This window comes from Myotis brandtii, unplaced genomic scaffold, assembly GCF_000412655.1.
Source record: "Myotis brandtii unplaced genomic scaffold, ASM41265v1 scaffold45, whole genome shotgun sequence".
Classification (NCBI taxonomy): Eukaryota; Metazoa; Chordata; class Mammalia; order Chiroptera; family Vespertilionidae; genus Myotis; species Myotis brandtii.
The window spans coordinates 5668304-5681254 of record NW_005367209.1 but is presented as its reverse complement, the minus strand read 5'-3'; the positions used below and the strand labels follow the sequence as shown (position 1 = coordinate 5681254).

The 12951-nt window shown below is 43.4% G+C and overlaps 1 protein-coding gene and 1 pseudogene across 1 annotated transcript in view; one reads left to right on the top strand and one right to left on the bottom strand.

Moving 5' to 3' along the window:
• PRNP (prion protein) overlaps positions 1-7546 on the top strand; it is a 12295-nt gene extending 4749 nt beyond the window's left edge. Inside the window, exon 2 of the mRNA XM_005874678.2 lies at positions 5980-7546. Coding sequence (XP_005874740.1) covers positions 5990-6745 — 756 coding nt within the window. The 5' untranslated portion in view covers positions 5980-5989 and the 3' untranslated portion in view covers positions 6746-7546. The remainder of the gene's footprint in view (positions 1-5979) is intronic.
• Positions 7547-11157: 3611 nt separating this feature from the next.
• LOC102243377 overlaps positions 11158-12951 on the bottom strand; it is a 2648-nt pseudogene continuing 854 nt past the window's right edge.

Here is a 12951-nt window from a genome sequence, read left to right as displayed (position 1 = left end):
TACAACCTGGGCATGTGCCCTGACCAGGAATCAAACTGTGACCTCCTGATTCATAGGTCGAAACTCAACCACTGAGCCACACTGGCCAGGCCACTCATACTCCTTTGATAGTCATGTGAGTGCCTTTATTCTCACATGCCTGCCCGCTCTTTCTTTTTTCTTTTTTCTTTTGGCTGATTTTCTTTTTGTCTAATTTTATCTGATTCTTAATTTTTTTTTAACATGTTGTTATACTCTTTGGTTTTCCATCTTCTGTAAATTATCATTTTATATCTTTTGGCCATTTTTCTATTGGAATTTCTATCCCTTATTGCTTTGTATGAATTCCTTATTGGTTCTAGAAATAAATTCTCTGTTGGTTTTAAATACTACATTTTTTTTTTTTACCATTGTGTATTTTCTCTGTTAACTTTGTCCATTGTGTTCTTCATAGCACTGAACAAGACTTCTTAATTTTTATGTAATAAAACTCTTCAATTATTTCCCTCACTGTTTGTGCTTTTTGTTTAAAAAGTCCTTCCCCTACTCCTTCAGGTCACAAAGACATTCTCCTGTATTTTCTTCTTCTAACATACTTTTACCTTTCACAGGCAGGTCTGCAATCCACCTAGAGTCCACTTATACATGCAGTGGTGGGGATCCTGTTTAAATTTTCTCTAGTTCCCTGGAAGCATCTACTAAACAAACCTTCCTTCCTCCATTGATTTGTAGTGTTCATTTATTATATGTCAAGTCCCCACTAAAGTATACATACTTGGGTTTAATCTCTAAACTTTTGCTGGTCTGCTTTTTTTGTTCTGTTGATCTGTTCTTCGACTTTTACCATATGATCTTTATCATACTAGGCCTTAGTATAATTTAATGTCTGATGTGGCGCATTCCTTTCTCTTTCCTCTTTATTTTAAGGTTGAGTTTGCCATTTATGGGCATTTCTTTCCACGTGTAAATTTATTGAGCTCCTCAAAAAAAATCCAATTGGAATTTTTATTGAAATTATAGGTTCATCTAGGGGTAATTGACATCTTTTTAATACTAAGTTATCTTGATCAAGACCATGGAAAGCCTTTCCATTCTAATAGATTATCTTCTATGTTCTTTCTTAGAGTTTACATTTTTTCCCTAGTCTTTTTTTCTCTTAGTTAAGTCAATATCTAGATACTTTACACTTTGGGTTGCTATTGTGAATGTCTTATTTCCTAAAAATTTTTTTCTAGTCAACTATTGCTGGTGTAGAGAAATACTGTTGATTTTTGTAGGCAATCTTGTATCCCATAACCTTGCTGAGATCTTGTGTGGGTCTCATTACCTCTGTCGAGACTGCTGGATTTTCTATGTATATGATTACAGTCATTGCAAATAATGACAGCTGGAGTTTTGGGGGGTGTTTTGGTGGGGTTTTTTTGTTTTTTGTTTTTTTGCAGTTCTTAACACTGGTTACTTCTTTGTCTTTGCATGTGTCCTAAGATAATGGACATCCTTGTCTTGTTTCCGATTTAAAGTGAATATACTCAGAGGTTATCCGTTATGTTTGTTGTTTTTGTTAAATAACCTTTATCAAGTTAGGGGAGTTCCCTCCTATTCCTACTCTGTTGAGTAGGAATTTTCTTAGTGATAAATAGGTATTTACTTTTATCAAATACTTAATGTCTTAAATGTACCGGAGGATTGGGCCAAACCTGACCCTTCACAGAGAGTATCTTAGATGATTAGTGTCATAGCACAGCCAGGGATTCAGAAGCCTGGTCTTTGTTCCCAGTAAGTTCACTAGCCAACCCTTGGCCTTTCTGAATCTTAGTGGTCTAATTTGTAGAGTAAGCGGTTTGGGTTAAATACTATAAGATCTTCCTTATTTTATCACAAATAGAAAGAGATTCTCCAAGGTCTGATGTAAGTTCTGAGTCCCTTTTATTCTTAGAAATGATTCTATACTTCAAAATGTAGTTGTTATTTTTAATGCTTTTCATAATTAAATGTTACTTTTGTTCTCAACTGGTTTTAAAATGATCTAGTCTTAATATATTCTATGAATGATTCAATAGCGTGAACATAATAACATACTGAATATTATATTCTTTATTCAGCATTCAGTTTTAAAGTTCTAATCAGCAACACATGCCATGTCTCTGGTTCCCTATTGCCTGTATCTCCAGTCCATGGTCATTTTTCAACTCTAGACTCACCAAGCTGTCAAGCTGTCTACTGATACCTCTTATTCCACATGTAGCTTGATAACAGCATTGCCAAAGCCAAGCCCTTCAGTAATCTCCCTCCACACCTGCTCTGCCTTCTGCATTTTGTCCAAGTAGCTGCCCAGTCCAGAAACCTCAATTCTTCCAGTCTCTCACCTTCCACATCGAGCACCAAGCTCTCCAGAAGCTAACATCTATGTAAAACTATCCATTACCCTACACTCCCTGGCTAAGGCCATCATCTTCTACCTCGATCATTGCAGTACCCTCCTAACTAGTTTCTGTACACACACAGACACACACACACACACACACAATCCCCATTTTATTCTCCACAGTGTTCTTTCTAAAAGAAAACTCCAAACTCTCCACTGCCTTCAGGATCAGGTGCAGACTACTTGACATGCCTTGTAATTGGGCTGACTGTATAACCTAGCATCCGAACTGGGACACTCTTGAGAATGAAAGGGGCACTATTAATATTAGTGCAGGAACAACAGGTGTAAACTCTCCCAGGCAAGTCAGGATGCTGCTCACCTTGCCTAGGAGGCCCTTTGTTACCTGACCTCTGCCTGCCTCTCCACTGCACATTGAAGCTTCACTTCCATGAAACCCTGTCATCTCCAGACCTGCCAGTCTTCTCTCTCACCATCTCCAGACCTGCCAGTCTTCTCTCTCACCACCTGTCTCCACTCTGAATGCTTTGTGGCCCCATCCACCTCCTGTGTCTGGCTCCCTGAGGACCAAGTCCCTCTCTGTGCCTCCTTTACTATGTGGTGTCATCACCTGCTTATCTGTCTAGTTGAGCTGACAGAGCCGCAACTCTTACAACCCTGAACAAGGCATGATCAACACCAGACTGTGTTACTCCCCTTGCAGCCTCCTCTGCCTCCCACCTCAATCATTTCAGGTGACATCTCCACCCAGAGTCTGTCATGGTGGCTGGTACATGAACTAAATATTTATTTAACTGAGTTGAAGATGGTAAACAGTTGGCCATTGCAGAAAATAATATGTTTTGTAAATTCATAAATATGGTTCACTGTAGATAGAAATTTAATTTTTAGCTTATCTTGTATGCTTTATCATAGATGTTTTCACACACATTCATTCATTCAACATTTATTTTGCATGTCTATGAGTTAGACATGACATCTAGGCACTAGGGATACTGCTGTGCACAAAACAAAACTCCTGTCCTGGAGAAGATGAACAATAAGCAAACAGTAAACAATAGATGTTAAGTAGCATTGCTGCCCTGGAGAAAAGTGAAGCAGGGTGAGGGATATGACGGGGTGCTGACTTATGGAGGGTGGCGTGGACACCTGTTGAGGTGTCGTCAGAGCAGACCAGAGCCATAAGAGGAACTGGAGGAAGAAGCTTCCAGGCTCTGGGAGCAGCAGGTACAAAGGACCCGAGATAAGGAAGTATTGCCAGATGTGAGAAACAGTGGAGAGGTCGTGTGGGGCCTGCCTGGCATGCTCAGGACTTGGGTTTTATCCTGAGTACAAAGGAGTAGCCGGGTGTGACCTGAATATGAAAAGGCTCTCTCAGGCCACTGAGTGGAGAACACACAATGGGGACCTGTGCAGAAGCGGGGAGCTGGTTGGAGGCTGTAAAGACTCCGGCCAGAAGAGATGGAGAAGACTTCAGCTAGGATGGTAGTGTTGGAAAAGGTGACAGGTTTCAGGATTTAAGATTTGTTTTCAAGATAGGCTAATAAGATTTGCTGATAGAGTCAGTGTGTGCTGTGAGAAAGAAAAAATTCAAGAATAGCTCTAGGGCAGTGATGGCGAACCTATGACACACGTGTCAGAGGTGACACGCGAACTCATTTTTTTGGTTGATTTTTCTTCGTTAAATGGCATTTAAATATATAAAATAAATATCAAAAATATAAATCTTTGTTTTACTATGGTTGCAAATATTAAAAAATTTCTATATGTGACACGGCACCAGAGTTAAGTTAGGGTTTTTCAAAATGCTGACACGCTGAGCTCAAAAGGTTCGCCATCACTGCTCTAGGGTGTTGTCTGAGTTTGGCTCATGGGAATGAATGAAATAGTTGTTGACACAAAACCCCTTTTGGTTGGGCGTTATTGACTGAGAGTGATAATCCCCTAGTTTAGTTCCCGGAGGTGTTTGTGCAGAAGGGCAAACAGCATGGAGGCCAGGAGCTGGGTGCCATGAGCAAATGGAGAGCAGGTCATGTGCCAGAACCCTTCCCCTCAGATCCTTACCCAAGAGCCTCCAAAAGTCCTACATTGGCCTGATCTAAGCAGTTTAACGTGGCTCATAACTTTCAAACATACTTTTGATCTCCAAGATATTTCTATGATAGTAAAAACATAAACAGGATGTTAATTCATTTATTTATTTCATCCTTCTTTTCTGAAGGTTATGAAAAATCATTTTCTAGTCCTTGATTCCACTTTTATTTGAAGATAAACAGTGCTGGGGATAAGAGTAACATCAGCATTACAGCATATGCCACTTTTGGTTTATGGCACCTAATGACATTAAAGAGCGTATGGTCTGACGTGGGGTACAGTAGAAACTGCTTAATAATCATTCTACTGTGTGCTTAGAGCTTTGCCCTTGGACCTGAGCACCCAGGATAAATGAGATCTTTTGTCTGAAAGGAGATTTTTTAAAAATTGGATTCTGCAAAGGGGCATAAATTATCACCCAGGATATTTGGGTTATTTGTTTTTTCTTAAGCCCTTTTATATAAGACATGTTTCTCTGTACCAAAAATTAGAAGAAAATAGGTCACTCCTAAACCATCACCTGCTGAGCTAAACTTATTCAGCCAGTGAGTGAGTGCAGATCTTGTGAGCACAGCCATCTTTACCCCACTTTAAGCAGCTCCATCTGTCTGTCCATGTATAGAGAGAAAGATGAATTTATAAGTGGGCTTGTTTCCTGTTTCAAAAAATAAAAAAGTTTTCCTTTAAGGAAATTCTTGTTGGCATTTATATGTTCAGGGGATGTTAATTCCTGCACTTAACAAATATCTATTGTGTGCCTGCTCTGTGCCAGGCACTGCCCTGGCCCCAGAGGAAATCGCAGCAAAGAGACTTCTTTCCTGCTTACATTCTTACAGGGGAGAAAAGACAGAAATCAACTGCGTTTCACTACAGCAGCACCCACCTGGGAGCTTCCTAACAGGACATTAGACTCACAGACTTCCATAGGGGCCGCACCAGGGTTGTACAGTGGTCCACCCAGCAGCCCGGGTCTTGTCTCCACCCCCAGACCCCATAGTGCCTGCTCAGGTTTAAGGGCATGAGACCCATATTGGTGGGTAACAGGTGTCTCCTTGGCGTAGAAGCCCCAGGCTCCACAGGAGCCATTGTCCCTTGTAACAGCCCAATGGGCACAGCTTCCAGGGTCCCCACAAGGATGTGTCAGGTTCAAGGATCACTGCTCGAAAGCCCAAACTGATGGCAACCCACCAGGTGTTCTTAGGTTTTCCCAGTCCGGTTGCATTTCTAAATCAGAGGTTATTTTTTCCATAAGCAATGTTGCTGACACTCCACCTTTATCACATTTCCCAGAAACAGAGCCGAAATGATCTTAAGGTCAAAATCATCCCTAGAAGGAGAAAGTGTTGTGTTAACCCTTTACTTGACAGTTACTTTTGTCAGAGGTGCTTCGAAGGAGAACAGAGAGTGAAGAGCATGTGCCGGAGGTGCTGATGTCACTGCTGTGCAGTCATTTGTTAGGCAGCAAATGTTCAGTGCTTTTAACATAGACCTAATACTCTGACACCCTCTTCATTTTGCAGATAAGTCATCATGGTGAAAAGCCTCGTAGGCAGCTGGATCCTGCTTCTCTTTGTGGCCACATGGAGTGACGTGGGCCTCTGCAAGAAGCGACCGAAGCCTGGAGGAGGCAACACCGGCGGGAGCCGATACCCGGGGCAGGGTAGTCCTGGAGGCAACCGCTACCCACCCCAGGGCGGCGGCTGGGGTCAACCCCAGGGCGGTGGCGGCTGGGGTCAGCCCCATGGTGGTGGAGGCTGGGGACAGCCCCATGGTGGTGGAGGCTGGGGACAGCCCCATGGTGGTGGCAGCCACAATCAGTGGAACAAGCCAAATAAGCCAAAAACCAACATGAAGCATGTGGCAGGAGCTGCCGCGGCCGGGGCAGTGGTGGGGGGCCTGGGAGGCTACATGCTGGGAAGTGCCATGAGCAGGCCTCCCATGCATTTTGGCAATGAGTATGAGGACCGTTACTATCGTGAAAACATGAACCGTTTCCCCGACCAAGTGTACTACAAGCCTGTGGATCAGTACAACAACCAGAACAACTTTGTGCGCGACTGCGTCAACATCACGGTCAAGCAGCACACGGTCACCACCATCACCAAGGGGGAGAACATCACCGAGACAGACGTCAAGATTATGGAGCGTGTGGTGGAGGAGATGTGCACCACTCAGTACCAGAAAGAGTACCAGGCTTCTTACCAAAGAGGGGCGAGCGTGATCCTCTTCTCCTCCCCTCCTGTGATCCTCCTCATCTCTTTTCTCATTTTCCTAATAGTGGGGTGAGGGCAGCTTTTTGTTTGGGGGGGAAGGGGTATCTACCTGCAGCCCTTTAGTGGTGGTGTCTCGTTCTTGCTTCTCCCTTTGTCACCCGTAGGCTAATACCCTTGGCTTGATGGCACAGGGAAATGTAGAGCAGGCCTGGCACACTATGTATTCAAGCCCCTTTTCCTTCATGGGCTAGTGCAAGTGCCAGGCTGGTAAAAATGTGACAGCAAATAATCATTCCATGGCCTAGGCTTATTTTTTGCCTAGTGCAACACTGAGGCTAACATATTCTAAAAACAGTCCTCAGATACTTTTGCCTAGATACCTCCGGCTCCTTGCCCCACTACAGCTCAGTACACTAATGCCCCGTCTTAGTTACCAGTGTTTTTGTAGCAATTTGGACACATTTTCTCATTTATTTAAGCAAATCTGACTGCATTCGCCTGTTTAAATAGCATTTCTGCAAATTTTGGAAGGATACTCATTGAAAAAATAGGACTAAAAATCCTTAGCTCTTGGGCCCAGGCTCAGCCCTGTGTCTGCAGAGAACTGTGACATTCTTTTGCATTTCACAATATAGGCTACACAGCAGCTATTGCATCAAGAGTAATATTCATGCAACATTAGACCTCTGGGCAGAGGACATTTCATAGGAAATGATCATTACTAACATGATATGAAAGGCTTCTGGGACTAAAAAAATCCAACATTTGGGAGTGGTGCCTTTGGAGGGTACCTACATGTGGCATTCCTTTCCATTAGTAACATCAACTAGATAATTAAGGCAGTTAAAAATTAGGTTACCTTCTGGACACTAAGTAAGAACAAATCTCCTTTGTTCATTTACCTGGAAATAGAAGGCAGTTAAAAATTAGGTTACCTTCTGGACACTAAGAACAAATCTCCTTTGTTCATTTACCTGGAAATAAGAATGATTTTGACATTGGGTGAAGCCAGGAGATTAATATAAAGGAAACTAGCTGTAAAAACACCATTATCACAGAAGATTATGTAATGAAGAAATGCTTGCGTTTCTTCATTGCTGTCTCATAGTTGTCAAAAACCAGAATTAGGTTGAATCCTTCATCTCTGTAATTGGCTTTTGAGTTGGAAAATAAGGAATCAATCCACAAAGAAAAATCTTAGGTTGGAGATGACAGAAATATGATCCATTCTGAGTGGAAAAGAAATTCTGTTCCTGTTATTTAAGTAAGATAAAATTATTCCCTCGATCATTCAATATTGTCGCCTAGCAGATCTATATTACTATTCTGCAATGTTATTGGCTTACACTATGCGGGTATTCTATGTAATATATATATATGTGCATATATATGCATATATATGTGTATATATTGCATATGACAAATTTTGGTTAGAGCAGTTAACATCTGAAGTATCTAATGCATTACCTGTTGTGTAAGGTACTAAATATGTGGGGAACCCTTTTGCGTGGTCCTTAGACTTACCATGTGCACTGAATAGTTTTGTATAAGGATCCAAAGTGGTCTTTGGAATATGCATGTACTTTATATTTTCTATATTTGTAACTTTGCATGTACTTGATTTGTTGTATAAAAATTTATAAATGTTTAATATCTGACTACAATTAAATAGGAGCTAAAATGAGCCTCTTCTGTGGAGTTCGCAGTTATAGTCACTAGAGCAGGGGTCCACAAACTACGGCCCGCGGGCCACATGCAAATACAAATATGTATTTGTTCCCGTTTTGTTTTTTTACTTCAAAATAAGATATGTGCGATGTGCATAGGAATTTGTTCATAGTTTTTTTTTAAAACTATAGTCTGGCCCTCCAACGGTCTGAGGGACAGTGAACTGGCCCCTGTTTAAAAAGTTTGAGGACCCCTGCACTAGAGTATGGCCCACCTGCTGCTGGAGCCCCAGGCTGGAGGCCACCAGGGTGCTTGGGGCCAGGGCCATTTCTCCCTAACTGTCCTGGCAGATCTGCCCCCGCCCCTCTAAAAACTAACAATAAGCAAACAGTCATTATCTTAAATTTTGTATTGGGCAAAGATATCAATTTCAGTAATTCCAACCCTTAACACCCTTACATGACCCCATGACTTAAGAAAAACAGGACCCCATTTTCATTGCCTTCCTTGCTGATTATACCATCTCTCTCAGTTCATTAAGGGTGCCATAACAAAGTTCCACGGAGTGGGTGGCTTAAACAACAGGTGTATTTTCTCACCATTCTGGAGGCTGGAATTCTGAGATCAAGGTGTCAGCGAGATTGGTGTCTTCTGAGGCCTCTCTCCTGGGCTTGTGGATGGCCGTCTTCTTCCCTGTGTCTTCACATGATCTTGCCCCCTCTGTGTCTTATGTCCTAATCTTTTCATAAGAACATCACCCATCATAGTGGGTTAAGGCCCACCCTAACAGCCTCATTTTAACTTTAACTCATTAAAGGTCCTATCACCAAATAGTCATTTGAGTATTGGGGACTGGACTTCAACATAGGAATTGTGTGGGAACACAATTCAGTCCATAATACCATCTTTCTAGGAATGGTGTGGCAGTGTCACTCTCAACCAAGTTCAAAGGTATTCCCAGGACTGTGAGTGCCTTGTGGGGGCCCCATATTCACACACACTGCCAGGATTCTCCTAATAAAAATGCCATCTGGATTATTCTGTGTCCTCAACAGACTGGACTACTGCCCATTGTCACTCCAATTAGGATTGTCAAGGGTGCCTACTCAGTGCCCATTGTAGAACAAACAGAAATGCTTCATTCTGGGTCCAGCACCTGAAGTCCAGCCATCACTCCCATACCTGGCACAAAATGAAGAGTTTCATGAGGCTCCTACTAAGGAGGATCTAAAACCCTAAGCCAGATAATTTGCCTCCTACATACAAATACTCTGCAAACACACCTGGCATTTGAGTTTTACTGATTGAGTTAATTAACATAAAACTGAGTGTTAGCTTTAATTCCGTGGGTGCTATCATGCTGCCAAATTCCGAATGCTAGGCATGCCCATCACCCTGCTCAGTAGCTGCCCACACATGGAATGTGTCCACTCAGGTTTCTCTATGGCCCTGGCTCGCCTTCCAAAGTTGCCAACTCTAAGATATAGGGAGAGCCTCACAGATTCCAGGCCCTCCCAGCTGTGTGCCAGGTGGCCTTGCCCATGGTGGAGACTCACAGACCAGAGAACCCAATGAGGAAGGAGATTTCTTTTTCTAGCCAATGCCCATTTCCCCTGTTCTCTTGCATGTCTCTGAATCTCCTTTTATCCCACCCTGTGATGAATGAAGAAAAGAATGAATAAATAGTTACATGCTCAGCCAAGCCCAGATCCCCACCACACCCCCATAAAGTCTGTCAGAGATCATTCTTAGCTTTGAGGATTTTAGGAGCAAGATTTTTCTCTCCCACCCATAGAAGAGGCCCGTTGTGACTCTGCCACACATCTAATACCCACCAGCTTTGGCTGCTACCTTCCCCCAGAACATGCTAGGAAATGAACTCAATGAAGAAATCAGGACAGGCTGTTTGGCTCTGTTCGTCCAAGTTATGGAAAATGCCCGCGGAAAACCACCATCTTACTTTTGGCATAATCACATGAAGAATAATTGAACAGCAGAAACAATGTCTTATTCAGTCTCTCCTAGTGTGTGATAAAACCACAACATCAAATGGAAGAGCATATGTGTCCTTCAGGGTGAAGAGTGTAGACTACACAATAGTATTCAACCATAAAGGGGCTGGATGAAATTCTGATCCAGGCTACAACATGGATGGACTTTACAAATGTGAAGCTGAATGAAATAAACCAGACACAAAGAGGTAAATATTGTATGATTCACTTTATTTTTTTAATATATTTTATTGATTTTTTTACAGAGAGGAAGGGAGAGGAATAGAGAGTTAGAAACATCAATGAAAGAGAACCACTAATCAGCTGCCTCCTGCACACCCCCTACTGGGGATGTGCCCACAACCAAGGTACATGCCCTTGACCAGAATCGAACCTGGGACCCTTCAATTCACAGGCCATCGCTCTATCCACTGAGCCAAACTGGTTAAGGGCATATATGATTCACTTTAAATGAAATATCCAGATTAGGTAAATCCAGACAGAAAGTAGATTCATGGTTGCCAGAAGTTGGGGAGAGGTGTGGGAACAACAATTGGCTGCTAATGGGTATGGGGTTTCTTTCTGGTGTGGTAAAGATATTTTGTAATCAATGAACAACTTTGTGAATGTGCTTCTATCACTGAGTTGTAAACTTTGAAATGGTGAATCTCATGACATGTGAATTATATCTCAGTGAAGCTTTTTTTTTAAGTGTAGAACTACCTACCTAATAATAGAAATGATGAGAGTGTAGGGGGAGGTTTAGGTATTGTTTGAGATTTAATTTGTTATAAGAACATTTCTGCCCACTTGTTTTTGTCACAGGTTTTCCAGGAAAATGTACATAAGCACTAAGAGCCTCAGGTCAGCCGTGTTTGTGAACACTTGGCCCAAAGGATTTCCTGGCCACACCGTCTATGAAAGCTGAAAAATGTAATGTGACACTCTTGGCCTTTACAAAGGTGACCACAGCAATACTACTTAGCCACAGACTCATTGGGTTTAAAACCTGCTTGCCTGTTCTGTGATCTGTTATACTAGAAGACCAACTGGTATCAAGAGCTGATGGAATTTTAACTAGGCGAACAGACCTGTTACCCGTATGTGGCAGAAATTCAGCCCCCTTAACTCACATTAAATACCAAAGGTTCCTCAACAAAAGCTATGGATCTTTGATGAATGGATGAATGAATGAATGAAGGAAGGAAGGAAGGAAGGAATGTCCTGGCAAATTGCTTTGTGACAAGCCTAGTAATTACCTTTTCTACTAGATTACAAGTTACTCGTCATACAGACTAGTTCAACCACTCTCATCCACCTGGTGGAAACTTTACGCCTTGCCCAAAGAAGGCATTTCTCCTAATTTCTCAGTCTGTCCGGCAGAAGTAGCCCCAGCTGTTCTTTCCCCACCTCACTGCCAAGTTATGCGGACAGGTAAGGACACACCCTTGCCTGCTATGAGCTAAGTCTTTGGCAAGACTGGGTAGTGTGAATACCAGGCCTTGAAAAATGGAGGCCTTCATCTGAGCCTTAGCATCTGAACTGCCCATATTACATCTCTGTCTGACTCTTCTTGACCTGCTTGCCCCGTTCAGAGACCTTGCTGGATCCTTGGAGAACTGGATGCCCCATCTGAATCACACATGTGATGTTTTGGCTTTCCCTCCATTGGTTCTCCTTCCGTCTGGTTTTCCCTCAGGTGTGTATACCTGATCCATCCTCCCTGTGTGTCATCTCACACCTATGTGTCACTTCCACTTGGGGTCAGGAGCTCAGAGATGCTGGGATAGGGAGCAGATCCGAGTAGCTGTGCTGCCAATACCGATAAGATAGGTTTAGCACTAGATATCTAGTGATTGTGGCAAGGAAGAATCAGTGATGATGGGGGCTGGTGGGTGAAGGAAGAGCCAGGGACCCAAAGGCTTTTCAGTTGCCTTCTCCTGCTTCTTCATCCGGTGAGCCGGTCCCTCACAGGGTGGGGTTGTCTTGCAACTGCATGATGAGCGTTAGATCCTTTAGGAATCCTTGTTTAGTGTGTCCAGCTCAGCTATGGCATCCTGGAAGTCCTGTTTGGCTGAGGGGCAGGCCCGCTCCGGTGCATGCTGCTCCCTGTAACATGAAGATGAGGACCAGGCCAGTCCGACTGGGTGCATCGGCTGCCCGTGCTCTTGGCTGATTTCAACAACGTCCTTGTAGGCCGCCTCACAAGCTTCGACCACCTGTTTTTCTTCTCCCCAGAAGCTACCTCTGCCGAGTAGCGGTGGGGATGGCCTCTCCTTTTCAGGTAAAATACCTGGAAATCACTGCAGCTCTCGAGGAGGGGCTTGTCCCCATTGCACACTGTTCCCCGCTCCTCCTCAGTCCTCTCCCAGTAAGTAACCTTTCTCCAACTTCTCTCCATTTCCATCGGCCGTGGTGTTCAGCTCAATGCTGCTGCTGGCCCTCCAGGAGGATCGCCTGGCGCCAACCACATTCCTGTGGGCCACGGAGAGGTTTCCATCTTCAAGGAGAGAGCCTTGTCGCTGCCTTCATGGAGGAGGCCATGTCGTAGCGCTGCGCCTGCTTGGCCAGCCGCGCCCGCTGCAGCTGCTGCTCCAGGTCCCCTTGTCGCCCGCTGGTG